The sequence below is a fragment of the Giraffa tippelskirchi genome, chromosome 3 (assembly GCF_054371585.1).
Source record: "Giraffa tippelskirchi isolate mGirTip1 chromosome 3, T2T-mGirTip1v1.2.pri, whole genome shotgun sequence".
Taxonomy (NCBI): Eukaryota; Metazoa; Chordata; class Mammalia; order Artiodactyla; family Giraffidae; genus Giraffa; species Giraffa tippelskirchi.
The window spans coordinates 41,977,566-42,001,053 of NC_137277.1; the positions used below are offsets into that span (position 1 = coordinate 41,977,566).

At 38.5% G+C, this 23,488-nt stretch overlaps 1 protein-coding gene and 1 long non-coding RNA gene across 16 annotated transcripts in view; one reads left to right on the plus strand and one right to left on the minus strand.

Annotated features, from left to right (window-relative positions):
• The window catches only part of SSH2 (slingshot protein phosphatase 2), a 236,835-nt gene that overhangs the window by 131,165 nt on the left and 82,182 nt on the right, over window positions 1-23,488 (plus strand). For 4 of the 15 annotated variants that reach the window (XM_081580220.1, XM_081580231.1, XM_081580221.1 and 1 more), the window contains exon 1: window positions 4,840-5,180. The exons of 9 other annotated variants lie outside the window; for them this stretch is intronic. In XM_081580220.1, the coding sequence (XP_081436346.1) occupies window positions 5,056-5,180 (125 nt within the window). In that variant the 5' untranslated portion in view covers window positions 4,840-5,055. Of the gene's footprint in view, window positions 1-4,839; window positions 5,181-20,360; window positions 20,687-23,488 lie in introns of those variants that run through there. 2 more of the 15 variants (XM_081580225.1, XM_081580224.1) reach the window with 2 other exon arrangements.
• Window positions 17,408-20,256, minus strand: LOC145542110 (uncharacterized). The gene is made up of 3 exons (XR_014079596.1): window positions 19,908-20,256; window positions 19,423-19,662; window positions 17,408-18,086 (listed from the first exon to the last, which is right to left on the minus strand). It is a non-coding gene; the product is annotated as an uncharacterized LOC145542110 (long non-coding RNA).

Genomic DNA, 23,488 nt, shown 5'->3' on the forward strand with positions numbered 1-23,488 from the left:
ATGCTGTTAAATGTTGCACTCTGTATGCCCACACATTTGGAAAACTCAAAAGTGGCCACAGGACTGGAAAAGGTCAGTTTTCATTTCAATCCCAAAGAAGGGCAATGCCAAAGAATGTTCAAATTACTGCATAATTGGGCTCATTTCCCATAGTAGCAAAGTAATGTTCAAATCCTTCAAACTAGGCTTCAACAGTATGTGAATCAAGAACTTCCAGATGTACAAGCAGGATTTAGAAAAGGCAGAGGAACCAGAGATCAAATTGCCAACTGTGCCTTTGATTGTGTTCACAACAATCTGTGGAAAATTCTTAGAGATAGGAATACCAGACCACCTTACCTGCCTCCTGAGAAACCTGTATGCAGGTCAAGAAGCAACAGTTGAAGCTGGACATGGAACAATGGACTGGTTCAAAACTGAGAAAAGAATACGTCAAGGCTGTATATTGTCACCCTGCTTATTTAACTTATATGCAGAGTACGTCATGCAAAATGCTGGGCTGGATGAATCACAAGCTGGGATCAAGATTGCTGGGAGAAATAACAGTAACCTCAGATATACAGATGACACCACCCCAATGACAGAAAGTAAAGAGGAGCTAAAGAGCCTCTTGATGAGGGTGAAAGCGGAGACTGAAAAAACTGGCTTAAAACTCAGCATTCAAAAACCTAAGATCATGGCATCTGGTCCCATCACTTCATGGCAAATAGATGGGAAAACAATGGAAAAAGTGACAGACTTTATTTTCTTGGGCTCCAAGTCCACTGCAGACAGTGACTACAGCCGTGAAATTAAAAGACATTTGTTCCTTGGAAGAAAAGCTATGACAAACCTAGACAACATATTCAAAAGCAGAGACATCACTTTGTCGACAAAGGGCCGTATAGTCAAAGCTATGATTTTTCCAGTAGTCATGTACGGATGTGAGAGTTGGAGCATAAAGAAGGCTGAGCACTGAAGAACTGATGGTTTCAAACTGGGGTGCTGGAGAAGACTCTTGAGAGTCCCTTGGGCAGCAAGGAGATCAAACCAGTCAATCAGTCCTAAAGGAAATCAACTCTGAATATTCATTGGGAGGGCTAATGCTGAAGCTGAAGCTCCAATACTTTGGCTACCTGATGCAAAGAGCCAACTCATTGGAAAAGACCCTGATGCTAGGAAAGATTGAGGGCAGAAGGGGGCGACAGAGGATGAGATGGTTGGATAACATCATCGACTCAATGGACATGAATTTGAGCAAACTCTGGGAGATAGGGAAGGACAGGAAAGCCTGGCATGCTGCAGTCCTTGAGGTCGCAGAGTTGGACACAACTGAGCGACTGAATGACAGTACTACTTTGAACTAAGTGACTGTGTTAAGTGGATTAAATCCATTTCTTAAGATCTCCAGATTGGATGAAATTCCTTTCCTAAGGTTCCCAACTCTCCCAAAAACAGATCTTGGGATATTTTCTTAGGGTTTTATTATCCCATTTTACAGATGAAGTTAAGTGAGTTGGCCAGAATCTTAGATTATTCAGTGACTGTGTTAGAAGTAAATTTATGTCCTTTGGTTTCTAGCCCACAGTTTTTGAGATTATAAATTAACACTGTCACCTTTGAGCTTATTAGCTATTGTCAATTCAAGTGATCCACCCATGTTGAAATTTTGTTACAGCAACAAAAGTATGTTTACATCCTTCACATTTCACCTTTGGGTCTTCCCTGGAGTACAGTTAGGTCACTATGCAACTCTCTAGTTTTATACAGTTTTACAGTGTTTATACCTTATGACACATGAAGACATAGTGAAGTATGTCTTAAAAGAGACATCTATTGCTTTAAAATTTTTTAAGTGCTATTAATATATGAGTCTACAAAAAATTTAATTTGAACATTGCTAATGCTATCAAGAGCCAAGTTAACATTTTAGAATATTCATATTTCTGACCCTTGAGATGATAGGCAAATGACAGGACCAAATTGATTTCATATCCACTAAACTCAAGCAGTAATGTAAAGAAATACATCGATTTTTCTTCAGGGACTTTGTGCAGATGTTTTTCTTTTTTTTTTGAGAAAGCCCCTTCTGACTTCATGTGGAGTAGAAAACTAGCTTAGTTTATTTCATGCTGCTCAATTTAATTTGGAATCATTTTTGAATTCCCAGATGCTTGGGTACAGAGCACTTCTCCCTGGAGCCTTGTTTCCTGACAGTGGAGAGTAAAGGATTAAATTGAGCTGAAACTAAACTGATTGACATTTTGACAGTCTGCAGATTGTGAAAAGAAAGAGAATTTGTTCAACTTTTAGAAACAGTAGTAGGAAGGATTATTTCCTTAAAGGTACCCCAGTCTACAGAGATTTTTTTTTTTTCTTAAAAACCAAGAGGCATGTTCTAGCACTTTCCCAATTTTCTATATTACAGTTCAAAATGGGAATTTAACTTTGAAAAGCCTTTGAAAAGGCCTGGATGGGGGTATTAAAACACTCTCCTTCATTTGTTGAATGGGCACTGACAGGTCTTTTGAGGGAAAACAAAGGACTGTGCACTTCTGGGGTGTCACTATAGGAACCTATTTGTAAAAGACAAATATACATATTTATGAAATCTTTATCTCTATCGCTTTTAAATGCCAGATATATTAAGTGCTTCATTGAGTAAACATCTCCTGCTGATTTCTTTTTCCGACAGATACAGGTGATTACCATGCCATCATCTTTCCTAAACTGCATCATTTAATATTGACTTCTCTGCTGCGTCATGAAAGAAACTGGACTCACCTTAACAGTGCTGTTCCAAACAGCCTGTTACTTTTTTTTTTTTAATCACTGCAGGAGGCTATAATAAATTACAGCCTGGAAGAAGTTTCAAACTGGCAAGTTTGCCAGTTATTTAAAGCAATTTATTTTGGGGTGTATCAGCAGATTTTTTTTCTTACACTGCCATTTGGGTGCCTGCTGACACAGCCTGAATAAATCTTTCAAAATTTTTCCTTCCTAGAGATGGATGAAGATCATGATGCACTGGACTCCAAAGTCCAGACCTTTATTAACTCTTCACTTGCCAGCTAGTTCCTAATTTAGGTATCTTTTTCCAGCATGAGTTTGCAATATTTGAAGTCCATCAGTGCCTTGGCAACAATTTTGTTTTATGGAAGGATCAACTTACAAAAGAATGATTCTGATTGTAGACACAGAATTTATAGTTTAGATTATTTCATTACTAGTGTTTTGAAAATTGCCAAACTTCCCATGGGGAAAAGAGGTCTGAAGTTTTATATAAAACAAAGACTTATTTCTTCTTGATATTAGCATATGCTCAGTAGTAAAGTGAGTTCTTCCTAATTTTAGTCTCTTTTATATTTCTAGTTTCTCTTATAATTTTTTTCTCATGAAAAAAATTCTTATAATAGTGAAGTCGCTTTTTTAAATTGTTAATTTTTGTCTCTGGAATTCTTAGTTTAGTGAGGTATTCATAAAAGCTAAAAATACCAATGCCCCCAAATACTTGTTCTGATCACACAGTAAGGACGAGATAATGGAGCTAACTTTTATTTACTGTGTACCTGCAGGGAGGCCAGTCCCTTTTGTCAGCCACTACACACAGCGTGTAGGAGAAAGAGAAAAGAGATTCTCCTTTTATAAAGAGCTGGTCCCTGTTCTGGTGAAAGGCATTGCTCAGTGAGTAGTTAGGAAAATCATAAAGCATCAGGGAATAGGTTTTACTGGGAAAAGCCCTAGATCAGGGGTTATGAAACAGGAATTCATATCTAAGTTCCTATATGTCACTTACAAATCAGGTCATCTGGCTAGACTGTGAATGTTCCCACATCTCTACAGTGAGGATATAATCTCTAGCCTGTCTTCTTCTCTAGATCATTGCACACAACAGTTCTCAACCGGGGTTGCACACTGGAATCACCCAGGAAGCTTTGAAAAATACTGTCTTCTGGGTCCCAGTTCAGTTCAGTCTCTCAGTCGTGTCCGACTCTTTGCGACCTTGCGGACTGCAGCATGCCAGGCTTTGTCCGGCACCAACTCCTGGAGCTTGCTCAAACTCATGTCCATGGAGTCGATGATGCCATTCAACCATCTCATTCTCTGTCCTCCCCTTCTCCTCCTGCCTTCAATCTTTCCCAGCATCAGGGTCTTTTCCAATGAGTCAGTTCTTCGCATCAGGTGGCCAAAGTATTGGCCCATCTGGATCCCAACCTTAAGAGATTTTGATTTGATTGGTCTAGGGTGCAGCCAGGCATTGGGATTTTTTTGATCTCCACAGGTGGATTCATATATGCAGTTAAGGCTGGGAATCCTTAGATTGTAAGATGGTTAGGAGAGCCCTTATACATTTATTTACAAGCATTAGCAGATGTTAATCGACATTGTAGATAGTGTTTTTTCCCATCAAAACTTCAACTGTTTTGCTTTTTAAAAAAATTCAGTTAATCTCTGCATCTTCCTAGCCCGTAGCACATAGGAAGCCGTTGATAAATATTTGTTGCATTCTCGACTGTACAGCCTTTTAAGTTTTAAGGTCATTTGAAAAATGGGATTTGTTTGCCATTCGTGTATAAAGCCGATTAAGAGACAGGACCTTTCTGTTGAAACATTCCAAAGAAATGCGAGCCTTTCTTGGCCACCCACACCCTATCCAGCACCCTCAGTCTCGGGCTCGCTTCACTCCTCCACTCAAGCCAAGGCGGCTTGGTGCCGACTGTCGCTCCGCAGGCCCGGACGCCGGCTGCGGATCCGGCTTGTGCGACGAACTCCGGGGCGGGGCTCCGGCGGGCCCGACCCTCCGGCTCTCGGGACCGCCCCGCCGGCGCGCTCAGCCCCGCCCCGCCCCGCCCCGGACGCGAGTTGGGGCGGGCTGCTGGAGGCGCCCGGCGGCTGGGACTCCACGGCCGAGCCCCAGGGCTGCGGCGGCTGCCTCCGCGAGACCCGGCGGGCCCAGCTCGGCCGCCGGGAGCCCGTACTGCCTGCGCCTCCAGTCCCGTGGAGCCCAACGCGAGCGCCTCGTGCCCTAGCCGGGCGGGGGCCAGGATGCGGAGCCGTGCGTCCTGAGCCGGCCCCATGACCCTGAGCACGTTGGCCGGCGAGAAGGCGCCCCTCGCCTGCACCTGCAGCCTCGGTGGCCCCGACATGATCCCCTACTTCTCCGCCAACGCGGTCATCTCGCAGAACGCCATCAACCAGCTGTGAGTGCCGCGCGCCCTCCGCCCTCTGCGAACGGTCGCTCGGAAAGTTTGCTTTTCAGCAGCCGCTTTTCCCAGCAACTAGAAGCAAGCAAGGGTGAAATCGCACCCTGCTCGCTTGCAACTCCCGGGGCCCCCAGGGGCAGCACAGTAGGGTGGAGATGTAGAATAATTCTTGGAGGCGGAAAGTGTCCTGAGGGTGGGGAGGCGGAGAGAAGAATCCTTTGGGAGAATTTCTGGTAAACTTTGAGAGGATCTGAAATTGAGGTCGCCCCAGGGAAATTGTAATGATGGAGTGACAGCCGTTTGGCATTTTGGAGACTCGGACTAAAGGGCGGTCAGTCGCCTTCCAGCCGCCGGCCGGAAACGCTAGGACTCCCTTGCGGGTCCTGCTGGTGCTCAGGCTCCCGTGTTTGTTGTTTTGTTTCCTTGCTTCAAATAAGTTTGCTTGTGACCGTAGGTTTCTGTTGCAAGCCGTGCACACGAAGAAGTGCAGTTCATTCTTCACACCCGCTGATTGTAGTCTGGAAGTATTTCATAACGCTGGATTTTAGTAGTAGTTTGACTCCCTTTTTGTCTCCGCCAGTAGTAGTACGCGCTTACAACCGAAGCATGCAGGCACATCTTGAATTGCTAAAGTGCAAGATCCGTTGCATCTTTAAATCATCACAGTTTTCAGAGTCTCTAGAGTTGTTCCTTCCTTCCTTGGTGGTTTAGCTATTTCTGAGAACTGTGTGCTCAAGCTTGTGGTTAATCTCACCTTACATTAAAAAAAGGGCAAATAGAGGAACTCCCATCTATTCAAGTTACAGCCTTAAACTGGTTGAGAGGTTCAGGTTTACTTTTAGCTGGCAGCAGTTTGGTCTTTGTAGTGTGTTAGCTCTCACTCGGAGTGGCTTCAAGGGGAGTCACCTACTGAGGTTTTCCCAGACTCCTGGCATTTAAGCCACTTCTGCCTCCCACCCAGGTCAACCCTAAAGAACTTTTTAGTTTCATGTCCAACAGTAGAAACTTTACATTATCCTTTATTAAAGGTCCCAAGAATAGCCTGTAAAGTGATTTCTGTTGTGGTGGTGGTGGTTTAGTCTCTAAGTCGTGTCCAGCCATTTGCGACTCCATGAACTGTAGCCCACCAGGCTCCTCTGTCCATGGGTTTTCCCAGGCAGGAATACTGGAGTGGGTTGCCATTTCCTTCTTCAGGGGAACTTCCAGAGACCCAGGGATCAAACCCACATCTCCTGCTTGGCAGGCAGATTCTTTACCACTGAGTCAGATAATCTTAAATCTAGTTTATTATTTTAACGGTTTCCTCTGTTACCAAATCAAATTTGCATTTTAACTTTTCCCTTTTGTGTTTGTTCTTGGTGGTGCACTGAAAAAAGCATGCCCCCCCCCAATATAGTGGTTTCACTGCTCTGTATTATAAACTCTATAGAATGAAATCAACCATTTACTTTCTTTTTTTTTTTTTGACCTTGTAGAGGGAGGAGGGCGGCATAGCGGATCATAGTTCCCAGACCAGGGTTGTAACGGGTCCTCCCCTGCAGTGGAAGCCAGGTGTTTTAACCACTGGACCCCCAGGGAAGTCCCTGCACTTTACCTTCTACCAAAAAAAGGGGGGGAGGGGGAATGAATAATCTGAAAATGGGTAACCAATGGCAAAATAAGTGTGAACAATACTTTAAAAATAAAAAAGATAATGGAAGCAACCCACATGTACATTAAGGGATACATGGATAAACATAATGTGGTCCGGAATACAACTGAATATTATTCAGCTGTAAAAAGGAAGGAAATTCTGACATATGCTACAACGTGGATGAACTTTGAAGATATCATTCTGAGTGAAATAAGCCAGTGACAAAGTACAAGCACTGTATGATTCCACTTACATGAGGGACTTGAGCATAAGTAGTCTGGTTGCCAGGGTTTGGAGGAAGAGAATGAGAAGTCTGTGTCTTATGGGTACAGAGTTTCATTTGAGGAAGAAGAAAAAGTTATGGGGATGGATGGTGGTGAGAGCTGCACAACAGAGTGAATACTTAATGCCACTGAACTGTACGCTTAAAAATGGTTAAAATGGCAAATTTTATATATGTTTAACTACAGTTAAAAGATTAAACGTAATTTAAAAGGCAGAGCTTCTGAGCTTTGCAGGGGAAAGGAGTTTTGAATCTTGTTTAGGAGTTTTGAATCTAGTGCACACATTTCTTTTCCTACTAATTAGTGTCTTTGGGTACATTTGACTTATTTTCTTAAACTGTAAAATGAAGACACTGTGGTTCCTATCCCAAAGGATCATAAAAGATTATGTGTGTGGTAGGTAACAGTTTACAAACAATAAACTCCTGCACAGAAAAATGGGTTAATTGAAGTTAAACAAAACTAAACTGCTGCCATTCATTGACCACTTGCCACTGTGCTGAGTTTAGTGTGTATTATTATCTCATTTAATCATCCCAGCCACCCTATGAACTAATTTAGTCTGTTTACAGATAATGAAGCTGAGGCTTTAAGTATTTGTTAATAAATGACAAAACTGTCCTTAGAATCCAGATGTTTCCTAGGCCAGTGCTCATAGCCACTGTAGAAATGATCTTCTGTCTTAGCAATTGCAAGGTTACTTTTAAGACCTATAGTCTTAGAAATTATCTTTAACTGCTGACATCTTCAACTTAGTAGTGAAAAACATATTTGCTCCACTTAGAGTTTTGCTGCTAAGGTAGGCAGTCTTCTCAAGAATTCTCAGATTATTTCTCTTTCATTTTTGTCTCTCTCTTGCCACTTTTTTTTTCCTAAGAGAGTCTTGCCAATGTTCACTTCTTCTAAAGTGTATTTATTAGTATTGCCTTAGCCATCGTGTTTAATTTACATTTACAGTGTTGCCCAGTCCATCATCATTTAAAAATCTTTAAAGACCATTCCAAATAAAACCCTGAATTTTGTTAACTTAAACATGCACATTTTTGGTTCCTAGCACAAAAGTTTTTAATTTGGGGTCCATGGTTACTGAAGCTCTGAACTGGCTTTAGAAGGTTAATGAACTCCTTGAGATCATATGGAAATATTGGGTAGATACATATATTTTTAAAAAGCAGGTTCTCAAAGTGATGTGATCTCATAGAAGGTTAAGAATCTCCTTCCTAAAGAGAAGTATGGTCTCTGAGGCCTGGTTTAGTAAAAACTTAGCTGCTGTGAGCATTTCCCTGTAGTGCCAGATATGTAAATAGCAGTGATGAATGGGAGCAACTAAAAGATTAAGAGTTAATTAAGTCCTAAGTTAAGACCAAATTTTAAGTGTATGTTTGGGGGAGGGAGTACACCTGAGTTCTCTTAGCCCAATGGTTTTCATCTCTGCTGACGACCCACTCATAAGAGCTTTTCTTCTTTCTTTTCTCATTTGTTGCATTGGGTTTGCTGTGGGTTTAGAAACCAAATAAACCATGTAACAAATGCTATGAGAATTGTGTCAGCGTAAAAAGACCTCAAGGAGATCTTAGCGGCTTTCCTATGGAGAAAGTTAATGACCTTTAGAGGAGGGCCTTTGGGATAACTAGTTTGGTGATTTCACAGGCTCTTTTTTATTTCTTGACTTTTAATTGTGGTACGTATATACATATAGGTGAAATTAGAAAATAGTGTGGGTGTTACTGTGTCTATTGGGAATTATATTGTTATGAGATTAAGGCCTTCCCTTACCTTCGTGTAAAACTCACCAAATATACTGTTATTTTTTATGTGTTCAGTGAAGAACATTAAGGAGTGATTGAATTAACTCCAGAAACAAAAAATAGTTACTGTTATAAGTGTTAATCCTACTAGAAAAATATATGTGAGCAACCCAGAGCAGCATCTGATCAAACTTCAAGAGTGTGGGATCAGACTGCTCAAATGATCCTGAAATTCCTATACTCTTGCAGTTCTACACATATGTGTATGTTTCATATACAACAAAAATTTGAACATCTGAAAAATACATGAGCCTATTTTTTCTTTTTTGAATGTATGTTATTTTTAGAGCACCAACATTCAATCTCTGAGAAGTGAATTCGCTAAGCAAGGGGCCAACATTTTTCTGGTGTTATTATTATAAGCCAAACAAATAGCTTATCCACAAACAGGTGACTATTTTTGTGTCCTGAAAAGTTCAGGGAAGGATCAAGAATTAGTAGATAGAACTCTGGCAAAGGCTATCATTAAAACAGTGTTCCCATTATGAAAACCTGATCAGAAGTCTAGAAACTTAAATATTTGAGACATTGCTTGATTTGTTTGTGAGGTGACCTTGAGCTTTTTATCCTTGACCCAAAATACTTGTATTTATTTACTTGGTTGCATATATGAGTTTGACTTCCTAGCTTCACATGAGTACTTGAGCTCAGCAACAGAGAGCATATTGAGATAATTATCTAAAATGTACCTTTTCATAAAATGGAAAGGTAGAAGCAGTTTTATTTTTTGTGTTTATAATGCTAATGCTCTTTCAGTTCTGCAGATGATTTCACACGTGCTCTTCTCTGAACTTAAGCTTGCATCAGAATCACTTGGATGGTTTATTAAAACACAGATTGCTGCCCACACTCCCAGAGTTTCTGATTCTGTAGGTCTGGGGTGAGACTAGAAAATTTCAATTCCTAACAAGTTCCTAGAGGATGCTGGTCTAGGGCCCACACTTTGGGAACCACTGCCTTAAAGTATTTCCATGAGGCAGATTGGGCAAGTCATCATCCACATTTTATAGAGTAAATAAACTGAAATGTCAAAATGGTGAAGTGATTTGCACAGGGGTTACATGATTTGTTATCGGTAGAACTGAAACTAGAACCAGCATTTCCTGTCTCCAAATCTGGAACTCTTAACACTGCTGCACTCAAAGTCCTGATGTATATATCTTTGTATCTATGTGGGAACATTTCTTTAGATAAAATTCTAGCAGTGGAATTTCTGGGTCTGATGATATGTATGTGTTAAAATTTTGATACGTGCTGCCAAGCTTTGCAGTTTGCTCTGCCAATTAGCTCTTACCAGCTTATATACTTATATAGGTATCTTCACCAACCCTGGTAATATTAATATGATCAGTTCAGTTCAGTTCAGTCGCTCAGTCATGTCCGACTCTTTGCCACCCCATGAACCGCAGCACGCTAGGCCTCGCTGTCCATCACCAACTCCCTGAGTCCACCCAAACCCATGTCCATCGAGTCGATGATGCCATCCAGCCATCTCATCCTCTGTCGTCCCCTTCTCCTCCTGCCCTCAATCTTTCCCAGCATCAGGGTCTTTTCCAATGAGTCAGCTCTTCGCATCAGGTGGCCAAAGTATTGGAGTTTCAGCTTCAACATCAGTCCTTCCAGTGAACACTCAGGACTGATCTCCTTTAGGATGGACTAGTTGGATCTTCTTGCAGTCCAAGGGACTCTCAAGAGTCTCCTCCAGCACCACAATTCAAAAGCATCAATTCTTTGGCGCTCAGCTTTCTTTATAGTCCAACAGATAGCAGTTAATTTTTTAACTGAGCTCTTACCGTGTGCCAGGCATTGTTTTGAGTACCATGCATAATATCTCATTCTCTGTTCTTAACAACTTTGACTTAGGTGTTACCCTCAATTACAGATGAGAGGCACAGAGATGTTAAGTCATTTGTCTGAGATAATACAGCCAGGATGCAAACACAGGCAGTCTCAACCCAGGACCCCTGCTCTTAAACATTCCTCTGCATTTCCCTTACTATTGAAGAGCTTTAGGATCGTTTTGTATTTTTATTGGTCTTGTGCATTTTTCTTCTGTGATTTGCATGTTTGAACTTTATTTTTCTATTGGTATTTGTTTTTTTCCTTTTTCATGTAGTATTCTGTATATTCTGAATATGTTTAACAATTATTTTCCCGGCCCTAGTGCTTGTTTTTTAATTTTGTATCTTGTATAAAAGTTTTTAACTTTTATGTAGTAAAATCTGTCAATATTTTTCTTATGATCTGAGTTTTGCATCTGGCTTTTTAAAAAACCCTTCCCACCCACTCCCAAGATTATAAAAGTACTCTTTTGTATTTTTCGAGTATGTCTACACTTTAAAAATATTTCACTTTTTAAAAATGGAATTTATCTTTACAGACAGCCTTGGAGATAATGTGAAATCAGTTCCAGATGCCATTATAAAGTGAATGTGACACTAAAGCGAGTTACACGAATTTTTTGGTTTCCCAGTGCATATAAAAGTTATGTTTACACCATAGACTACTAAGTGTGTAACAAAAAACAGTACTTACCTTAATCATAAAATGCTTTATTCAAAAAAAAAAAAAACTAACCATCATCTGAGCCTTCAGCAACTCTTGATGTTTTTGGTAGTGGAGGGTTTGAAATATTTCGAGAAATACCAAAATGTGACACAGAGACATGAAGTGAGCAAATGCTGTTGAAAAAAATGGCACAAATAGATTTGCTCTACACAGGGTTGCCACAAACCTTAATTTTTTTTTTTAAGTGGTATCTGTGAAACGCAGTAAAGTGAAACACAATGAAACGAGATTCGCTGTTTTTATTGTGTAAAGTAGAGCTCTAACTTTACCTTTTTTCCAAATGGATAGCTGTTGAGTCCAATACTTAGTCCAATATTTAGTCCAGTCTCATTTCCCTGATTTGAAATGCTATTCATACTATATATTAAAATATATATATATTAACAAGTTTTCTCTCATATACCAATACCACACTTTTACTTAGTGTAGATTTAGTAGACATTTTGATATCGTGTGTGTTTTAATAGCTACTCTTGCTTATTTTCTAGACAAGTCTTAAAAACAACTTGTCAAATTCTACTTTTAAAAATCCTGTTGGGACTTTGATTTAAATTGTACTGAACTAGTTTTGGGGAGAATTAACAGCTTTACAGAATGAGCCTTCCCAATGAAGAATGTGTATGTGTTTATTTATTCACTGTTTGTAAAATGCCCTTCATTTAAATTTTACACTTTTCTTCATAGAGTAGTTGATATTTCTTATTAGGTATATTCATGGGTATTTGTTTATAAAGTTTTTGTTGTTCTTGTGAATAAGCTCTTCTTTCCCATGACTTTTTCTAATTAGCCCCTATAGGTGTGTAGTAAAACAGCTGTTTATATTTGCTTTTATATCAGATCACCTAGCTGAACTCTTGGTCCTTATATCTAATATTTTAGTTGATTTTCTTGACTTTACTGAGTGGATGATTATATCATCTGTAAATGAGTTTTCTCTGAGTGTAACTCTTTGTTGCTTCAGCTTATGCTTTAGTATGTTAAAGAGTAGCAATGCTCCTGGTCTTGTTTTCCATTGTAAAAGGGATGCTTTTTATGTTTTCTGAATAGATGTATGTGTGCTATAGGTTCCAGCATAGATCACTTATCAAGCTGAGGGCATTTCCTACTATTCCTAATTTCAAATATTTTAAAATTAGATACAGATACTGAATTTGATTAGATGTTTTTTGGCCCTCTATTGGAAGGATAATATTTCCCCCTTTCCTGGCAATGCAGTGACATAACTGAGTTGCAAAAGTTGAATCGTCCTTTAATGCAGTTTGCATTACTTGTTAACATACTGCTGTAATTGGTTTACTAATACTTTTAAGATTTTAATCTCAGATATTTGTTGAATCTTTGGTGTTATCTTTGTCCAGCTGGTATATGATCTGTAAAATGATTTAGGTATAGTCTTCCATCTTTTTCTAGCTCTAAAGCAATTCTTCAGCAGAAATTCTGTACTTTAAAAGCGTAGAACCAAGAAGTCCTACTCTAAGTGTTATCATTTTATGAAATTGTTTTGCCTTTACATTTTTTAACTTCCTTGTTCTATTTAATAAGTGTCTTTATCATCCTTGCTACTTTAAAATCTAGATTTCTCCTCTACAGAAATGGACAAAACATAGTTATAATAATTGATAATTCAGTTACTGAAGCCACACATTCATTTATGATTTAAGAGCTTTTTATCTCTGGTTGGTGGGTAAAGAGACTAAAAATAATTTAATAGTTTTAAAAGACATGAGATGTCTCTTTGATTTTAAATCAATACCATTTTCATGATTGTTTTGATCCTTAAATAGGTAGGTACTATAGCCTTAAAAGGTAAAATATTGTTTAAAGCGTGATCAATTAAGTTTGCATCAAGTGTATTAGTCTCCTAGTGTTATGGTCTTCAAATGCAAAGGAGAAGTTAATTTTCCGCTGTCAGAGTAAAAGGTACATTTGTGTTTTTATTAGTAGTAATAACTTTGTGTGACTTTACCCACAGTTACACTGCTTTGAAGTGAGGAGAGCAGTAATTGGCTTGGAACAGAGAGGGAGAAAGCTCTCAACTTTGGCCAGTAACTGCATAAAGAAAATGAGCAGGAGTGGTGAGGTCATGATGCACTCAAGTAAAGATTTCTTTGATAAAATCTTAATGAATTTTTTTTTTCTAAATTACTGTTCTTCAGTTTGTGTGCTCACTTTTAATCACTCCTGAAGTGGGGCAATTTCTGTAGATTTACAGAGAAACCATTGCCCAAAGCTAGATGGTTAAGGATGTCATCATTTTCTGGCTCCAAGAGCTGTTGGATCTTGGAGTAATAGAAGGGCTAAATGGCAGATCCTCTTACTCTGTCCCTCCTTGGGTTTCTTCAGTAAATGTGAATCTTCTTAATTACCATATGTAAAATTGCCTTGGGGCTAAAGAATAGTAGTGTAGATGCTATCACATAATGTTTCTGAATTCCTCAGTGTATGCATGCTCAGTCCTGTCTGACTCTTTGCGACTTATAGCCCGCCAGGCTCCTCTGTCCATGGGATTATCCACATAAGAACACTGGAGTGGGTTGCCATTTCCTCCTCTAGGAGAAGATACCTGGGTTGCAAGAACTACCAACTTTTGCATTGGTCGATGGATTCTTTACCACTGAACCACCTGGAAAGCCCTTCTGAATTCCTAAGATGAAAGCAAATTAATAATAATAATAGTATCCTAACTACTTTCAGATAGAGTTAGCTTTGCATTGTTAGAGTTATACAGGATGCTGCTTCCACTAACATAATTAGGTTTAACTTGAAGAAATGTGCTAAAAGCATCAAGGTGTTTTTAGGTGTTCCTGTGATTTGGAAAGGATGTAGTAAGTAATTTATAAATAGATCGCTAGTACTGCACACCAAAGGGCATATTTGGGCTCATTTCCTTTTTGCAGGTTGTGGGAATTTGGCCACTCTTGGTTTTTGCATTAATCTGTTTTCAGAGGGTTGTGACCCTTCTTTTTAGTCACCTGAGGGATTTGGCATTAGTTGTGTGTCTGTTAAAACTACAGAATCCAGAAGCTTGAATTACTCTCCAATAAAGAGAAACCTCAGTGTTAGCCTGAACTAGAGTAGGGTTTTTTTTTAATTCTAAGTTCAGTTTTCCAGTTATAGAAGATGCAGAATTATTTGATTTTTTTTTTTTTTTGATAATGACCTTTTTTGAAATGGTTCAAATCATTGCATATGTTTTTTGGGGAAATAATATCTGCCTCATTTCATTAGGGCTAGGGCTAGAGATAGTTAATAAGAAAGAACAATAAAAATTTCAGTTATGATTATGTTACTTTCATCATTTGTACTTAATGTTTACTGACAAAGATTCATGTGGCTATTCATGATCCATAACAGCATATTTCAAGCCCTAACAATTCTAATTGTGGACTTCACATTGCTTGTCTTCTGTGGTGTCTGTATTCTTAAAACTTAATGCCACAGACAGGCCTGTTTACAACACAAGAAATTGTCAACAAAAGGCTGAACGGGTTTCTGAGCTTAGCTTCTTAGCTGCGTGTCTCATCTTTGTTCTTTAAATTTTGTGTAATAAAAGCCAGTTGATCTTCGTAAGGAATAAATTGAATATGAGTATTTCTCATTTTTGTTCACTGATTTTAAAATAAGTATCACTTATAACATAGATCTCTTAAGAGAGATGTCATTTCTTTGGAACTCTCCTCTGTTCCAGGCATCTTTAAATTACTGTGTTTCTCTCAAAGTTAATATATCCAGTTCTTATGAACACCAAAAATATTTTAATTTGCTGTTATTATATCATCTTTATTTTGGGGGAAAATTTAGTTTGAGAAGTTGGAACATCTATGAGGTAATGTGAATTCTCAGTGTCAATTTTTCTTCCTAGGAGGGGGATGAAATAGATTCTAACAGTGTATGAAACTGAACTTTTTGGTTGTCCCTTTGACCAGATTTGGTGTAGATCTTTTTTTTTTTTAATGTGACATTGACTTTATTTTTTTTTCTTTTATTTATTTTAAAATTAATTTGTTTATTTTAGTTGGAGGCTAATTACTTTACAATATTGTAGTGGTTTTTGCCATACATTGAGATGAATCAGCCATGGGTTTACATGCATTTCCCCATCCTGAACCCCCCTCCCACCTCCCTCTGGTGTAGATCATTTTATCAGCCCCACCTCTGTGATGCTCATTCCTCCCCAATGAAATTTCACACTCAATTCTTAAAGTATCCCTTTCATTAAATATTCTATTTAGAAATTCTTAAAAGGTGTCTTGGATCACTCATTCAGTGTCTTGTCACTTGTTATTGTGGCTGATAGTAATAGTCTGGTGTGTGGAATGAAACAGACCTGAATTTCTATCAGTTTCACTACCTACAGGCTGAGTGACTTTCAGCTTATAACCACCATGAAACTTGGTTTCCTCATCAATAAAATGGAGCTTATAGTGTCTATTAATATTAATTAATGTAGTTAATTGGGCTTCCCAAGTGGCGCTAGTGGTAAAGAACCCACCTGCCAATGCAGAGGACGTAAGAGACGTGGGTTCGATCCCTGGGTCAGGAAGATCCCCTGGAGAATGAAATGGCAACCCACTCCAGTATTCTTGCCTAGAGAATCTCATGGACAGAGGAGCCTGGTGGGCTACAGACCATGGGGTCACAAAGAGCTGGACGTGACCAAAGCAACTTAACATGAAATGTAGTTAAGTTAATTCAGTGTAATATTTATAAAGTACTGCAAACAGTAAACACTCAGTAAGTGGCAGCTAATATTTTTGCCCTGTTGAACATGAACCAGAGTACAGGAGAAAGAATTGGAGTGGTACGACAGCCTGGTTGGAGAAATTCCATTATTTGCATCACTGTCATATGCTGCGCAAAGGATGGGAGATACAAAGAAATACAAGACATGGTTTCTGTGGCCAGGATACTCAGTCTGTTGAGAGATACAAGACAGATTAATTAAAGGATAAGAACACAGTTTAGCTAAGTGCCAGACGAATGGTGCAATTGGTGCTCTAAGTATTCAGAGGACAAAGTTATTGTAAGTGAGCCGATTAGTAAAGACTTTATGGTAGAATTTTACTTCTGACCTTTATTTCTGGCCCTCTTACATGTCTTGATTAGTATAAGCGGAGGTAAAGGGTACCTGAGCCGTGAGAGAAAAGGAAGACTGATGTAGCAGATGTCACAGCCATATTCAAAGAGTTTTCAGTGAATGACTGCTGTTAATCATTTGTGGTAGGAGAAATCCAGAAAGACTTTTGTAAAGACCGATCATGCTCTTTAGAAAATAGCTCTGAGCATATTTTGGATATATCATGTGGGCAGAATTTTAATCAGGTTTTTATCGAGTACCCACAGACTACACAGCACAGTAACCAGCATTTTCAGACTCTACATAGCTTATTTAGGAAGGCTGCCAATTTTACAAAGGCTGTTGTTGAATCAGTACCAGTGGCTGGGAGCGCACTGTGAAATCCCCATAGGCAGCATGAGAACAGAAATCATGAAACTATCTGCTGGTGGTTTTATGGTTAAAAAGAAAGAAAGAAGGGAAGAGGGGAGGAAGGAAACACATTCAAGTAATCCAAAGCAAAACCTCATTCCCTGCTTTCTCCAGGTGCTGAGCTCTAGATATGGTTACATCAGCACCATGTAGTAGGCAGGGTGGTTTCCATTGGCACAGAGAGAGGGCTTGTGATATTTACCATGGAGTGAGCTATAGGGGGAAGGGTGTGCTGATTTTGTTCTTAATGGCTTGGGTACCGGTTTAATGGCCTGGTTGTCAATTAATGGTTCATCTTATTTAGCGTTCTGTAAGCAAGGTACAGCTCCTTAGTTTTAAGTATACATGGGAACCATCCTAGTGGACAGAGGGCTCTTTTATACGTATATAAGTAAGCCTATGATCAAACATCAATTAATAAAGACCAAGTCTCAACACAAGGAAACATTTTTTCTATTTCTTTAATTTTGTATCTATACAAGATGATGGATGATCACTAAACTTATTGTGATAATCTTTCCATGATTTATTTAAGTCCAGTCATCATGCTGTACATCTCAAACTTATACAGTGTGTCAATTATATCTCAATAAAACTAAAAAAAAAAAAACAAAAACTAAAAAATAAAGACCAAAAACTGTATAAATGCCAGGTTACACAAGGCCCAAATGATAGTTTAGTAATACCGATTCAAAGAAGAGTTACTGCAGCTCCTGAAAATTTAGCAGATTGTGCCTTGTTATACTCTCCTGCACTGAGAGAAATGGCAAACTGAAACTGTATATATTTCCATTTAGTGATTCTAACTAAATGACTTTAAACCCAGTGTAATTTTTTTTTCCAGAGTTAAACACTGACGATTGTAGACTGGCTTGTTATGATCTCTACAGATTGAAAGCCATTGTTGTTTTAGTCTTTATTACTTACCTCCTTGGAAATATATTTGAGCACATCTGTTGAGAACCTACCTTAGTCTTGGCTCTTAATGAGTTGGGGCCTGTTCACTTTTGTGTGTCACCTGTGGTCCATCTCAGTTATGGTGGTAGTCCTCTGTGCTCCCACTGCTGGATGTCTTCACTGCCATTTTAGACACTTGGAGAAGTTCTCAGCAAGGCCATATGCCTTGTTAATGAGAAAATGATAGTGTCGTAAGAATGTTTACTATGCTTTTTAAAGAAATGACAACACCTAATCTCTCCCTCAGTTAAAATCAGAATCAACCAGAAAATACTGAATATCAGTGCTCTTCTTTATGGCAGTCTTGCAAGTCAATTTGGGAACATTTTTCAAAGGGAGAGTGTCTTGTGCTTTAAAAATTTGCCTACCTTATACACTGTAAAGTTGATAATATCTCATTCTTTACCACCCACTCAGCTTAAAAGTGAACTTATCCTGAGTGATTTTCTTAATGGAACTGGTCTTACTGGTACTTAAAAGCAACAAAGCAAAAGTATTGGCTATTTTTTTAATATTGCAGATAATGCATGCTTATGATAGAAAAATCAGAAATCCTCCTCTCCCACAAAAGCATTAGCCTTATTCTTATTTTCTGAAGATGTTTACTGTTCTGTTAATATCCACAATTTTCTCTATATGTATATCCTTTTAAAGATGGGATTGTCTTCTATCGTCTCCTTTGTAATGTTTTTTTTTCACTAAGCATATTGGGAACATCCTGCCATTGTCCTCAAATGCGTTTCTTTCATATCCTTTCTGAGAGTTATTTGTTTTCCATAGAACCGAATTCTGCCCTATTGTTGCACGTTTTGATTGTGTTCAGTTTTTTTGCAGTTACAAACAAAGCCTCACTGAATGAATATCCTTGTGTCTAAATCTTTGCACATGTCCCTGAAGGAAATACCCTAAAATTCAATTCTGGGATTGCCAGACCAAAGGGTATACATATCTCTAGAACTTTTGGTACAGACGCCAATTTGCTCACCAAAAATGTTATACCCGTCTACAGTTTTAGTCATTGTACCTCCAGCAATTTAGTAATTCATTTTCATAGTGCTCCTGAAATAATAAAAAGTAAAATCAAGGTAGAAGCAATTTTATCCTTCAATTCATCTGAACCAATTGAAGACGCAGGAAAATTGATCCTTATTTGTCTTTCCTATCAGGAATTGCTTTCATACCCAGTCATTGATGGAAAATAATTTGTAAGGTATTTGAGTAGAACTTGCCAGAAGATGAAATAATAGTACATTGATAAGATGAGGGAAAAACTAATTATCCATAGATGGTGTTGAATATACATGTAGTGTTTGTGAACTTGCCAGAAGATGAAATAATAGTACATTGATAAGATGAGGGAAAAACTAATTATCCATAGGTGGTGTTGAATATACATGTAGTGTTTGTGAATTTAGGTTTGCACCCCATGTTGTTTTTTTAATTCTAAAATCATCACCATTTTTGATTTAGGGATTTTTGAGCCAAAAGATAACTGACTTACTTAGGGTCCTGCAGCAAATTAACCTTGAACAGCATTTCATTGTTTTTTGTTTAGGAAGTGTTAAGTGGCATTGAGATTTCCTAAAGTTCTGTCTTATTAAGGATTGCTTCTGCTGTTGTTCAGTTGCTCAGTCGTGTCCGAATCTTTGCAACCCCATGGACTGCAGCATGCCAGGCTTTCCTGTCCTTCACTATCTCCCCGAGTTTGCTCAAATTCATGTCAATGATGCCATCCAACCATCTAAAAAAATGATCATATATGTTAGTTTGTTAATGCTTGTAACTAAACTTGTGAAGTTAGAATTTCCTCATCTGGTTTATAAAAGCCAGTGTATATTTCTCAAAGTTGGAGAGAGAAACTTTTTAGGGAACAAGCCATTTAAAATCTTGAAAAAAAAGTTTTCATCTTTAAGGCTATTTGAGTATTGAATATAGAAGAAAGGAGAAGAGTTGTATGCATTTTCTAAAGCTCTTAAAGAATCTTACTTTGAATGTCCATGCAGATCTAAACAGTATCCAGAGGGGCTTCTGGCCGACTAAAGAAAAAAAGACAGGAAGGAGAAAGAAATGTTAGAACGCAGGCCACACTTGCCTGCTGGATTAATTAGCATTGGTTGCCTGCCTCTATTTGAAACTGAATTCTCTCCTTAATGAAGATGTGTGTTTAAATCACAGGCAGAGAAAGTTTTAGGTTGAAGTTTCACTGTTTTGTAGTGGCAGCAGTCCTGGACATGATGCTGGAACACAGAGGATGAGTTCAGCACCTTCTCTACAGATGATATCTCTGCTCACAGCTCGTCTCTTTTACATAGCGAGCCTTTGTTCACTGGAGAGTGGACGTCTGTGGGTTGGCCAGTCCAACTCCTGTCGGAGACTGAAGGTGACTGATAAGGAGTCCAAAGGTCACAATGGACCAGTGTGGGGTCAGTCTGGCTTTAAGGGGAAAAAGGGAGGCATCAAAAATTGAATTGCCTGGTGGGAAATGTTCAGTTCATCAACTTCAGCCTTTCAGCTTCAATCAAAGAAAAGCCACCAGCTGTCTCTCAGTCCAAAGGAGCAGGAAAGAAACAAAATGTTATTTAAAGGGTGTGATTTAATTGAACTGGATTGTGTTAGGGCTTTCACTCCAGAGATGATTTCTGTGGCGCTGTCACTCTGCTCTGCGTACTGTGAGGCAGCAGATAACCAGGTCAAAAACTGAAGGTAGTCCGCAGTCACTCGGGTCTTTTGTTGGATTTCAGAATGAAACGTCAGATGAGCTTCAGGTATTTCATCTGCTAACATCACCGTTTGGCCTGTTATTAGAATGTGATGGGCCACAAAATAGGAAAGGCAAATAATATTTGCATTTCTAATTTGGTCTGCTGCTTTTTAATTAAATTGGCTTTTACTAGGTATTTTGCTAACTTCAGAATTCAGATACTACAAATAGGTGATCACTAACCTAATTAAAAGTCTACTTGTTAGTAATTGTCCTTTAAGGTAGCAGTGGTCTTTGTATTCAGTCATTGAGGTTGTAAGCTATTGTCCTTGTCCTCTAGTCTAGTGGAAAGATTGCAAGCAGAACTAGCTACATAATTTGCAGGGCCCAGCAGCTGATAAAAATAGGGGGCCTCCGCCCCCACCCCCCGGTAAAAAAGCATCAGAGCATTGAATCAAGTGCAAGGCCCTTTCAAGCACCGACTTACTGTGGCTGCACAAGTCACACATCCATGAAATGGGCCGTGACCTTGGGTATGAAATTAAATAGACTCCCAGTTGTTCAGAACTTTGCTACTCATTCCACTTGCTACCTATTCTTTGCTACTAATTTGTGTCTTTCTGAACCTGTTTTGCTTTCCATTCTCTATCTTCCTTTTCTGTCTTTTCCTGTTCTGTTCCATCCTCTCACCAAAGTTGGAGAACTTGCGGAAAGAATTGGGAGTACGTATACTCTGTCTGTAGTCCATGTGAACACATTCTATAATACTATTTCCTTCCATTTGGCTGGTGAAACAAACAAGATTAGAATTTTCTCTAAGGAAAGGTAATTGATTTAACTAAAATTAAATATTCTGTGTTAAAGTTTAAAAGTGCTTTCATAATTAACATTTGATTCAAACAATTACACTTTTGAGGTAGCACCCCCTCACACATTTTATATCAGATCAGAAAAGTAAGCTTCAGAGAGGTTGAGAGATTTTTTTCAAGGTCTGCCAGCTGGTAAGTGAGATTCCAGTCCATCTCTTCTCATGTGGTGCTTCCTCACTACTTCATTCTGCCTCTGCAGTTCTGCAAGACCAAGGGTTAGGTGACAGAATAACTTACTTTCTCAAAATTGATCTGATTTACAGAATTTTCTGCCAGTTTTCCAAAAATAACTGCTGGGATTTAATCGTTAATATTTGCAACAAGTTTTTACTTCTTTTATTGCCTATAACCCTTTGAAGTAATATTTTTGCACCATTTCAAAGGAAAGACATTGACGTTCAAAGAGATTAAATGACTTGTTCAGGTTATGTAACTAATAAATGCAAGAGCAGTGACTAACATCCAAGTCCTCTTTATATCTCATGCTTTTTTACTGTGCTGTATTTGCCTCTGATTAATTTTGTATCTCTACTTGGTAAATACCTGTTCATTCATATATTGATCACCTACAATGTTCTAGGCACTAGGAATGATCCAAAAAGACTGACTCTCAGCTCTTAGAACTTATATTCCAGAATGTAAATAAACTATTGTAAATAATCAGCTGATGATACAGCTATAAAGAAAAAGTAAAGCAAAACAAAAAATGAAAAGTAACCTGGGAGGAGTGCTGCTTCAGAGAAAATGGTCAGTAAACTGATGAAATTTTTGAGCCGCAAATTAAAGGGTAGACATTTGGTATAAATAAATAAAATCATTTTTTAGGTATGACAGGCAATCTAAATAAACAATATGAGGCCACTGTATTTATGGACATAATAGGAACAGATAAAAATTGTTAACTTAAATAAACATTAGCCTTCATGATAGTTATACCTTGCCTTTAATCCTCTCTCCCATGTAGCATGGATTCTAAAATCATAAGATCAAAAAAACTCTAAATCTAGTAATTTCCTTCATGCTGAGTCACTACCACATAAAGCAATGTTTAATGTATTAGGGATGTTGGATTGTTCACACTGTTAAAATACAAGGACTGTAATGGCATGCTGCATGAAATGGCATGCTCTGGGTAGCTATTAAAAAATTCCAGAGTATCCAGCAGGTTTAGGAAATGCAAAACTTCACTGGTCAGATTTGACTTTAATGAATTTCAAAATCTTGTCCAAAATCTTCTATTGTGCTGAAATCCTTTTGTATCTGGTACTGCAGGGCTTCAGTAGGTAAACTTCAGCCTAATGCTTGGGAATCTTTGTGTTGTAAGCAAGTTGATTGTAGAGGGATTTCCAGAGGCGAGAAGGCAGAGTTATGGGGCAGGTAGGAGGATCTTTTCATAGGATTTGCCCGTTGTGTGCTTTAGAATGGCAGAAGTCCAAAGTATTATATTAATAGAAGACCCTTAGAAAGTCCCAGGCCTTATCTATTCATGTGGGTTTCCTCTGGCTTCAAAGTTAAATTCAAGCACCAGTCATTCAGTGTTTGCCTCTTGTTAAAGCTGAGTTGTTACCTGCTAAAAGATGACAGGGTGGGAGGCGGATACTGTTGATTCCCAATTGCCCATCTCTTCAGGGCAACTATTAATAAAGTTTCCTTTAATCCAGAGTTTTAGACTAAGTTCATGAATACAATGAAATCATTTGAAAAAATGGGTCTGTAGATCAATGATTAGTACATTTATTTCTCTGCAGGAAAAAGCCATAATTTTCACTAAATCCTCAAAGGAATGTAATGAATGACCTTGCCCTCACCCCAAATTAAGAACCTGAAATAGACTGTTGTAGGCATTTGACTTAGAAATTAAGTAAGGTGATTTTAAGCTATTTAACCTTACCAGTGAGATTCATTTATCCATTTTTAAACACACAGTCATGATTTTCCCACAATGAAAGATTTTGACCTACCATTTTCTCTCTATTGAGGATTATGCAGCCTTTTGA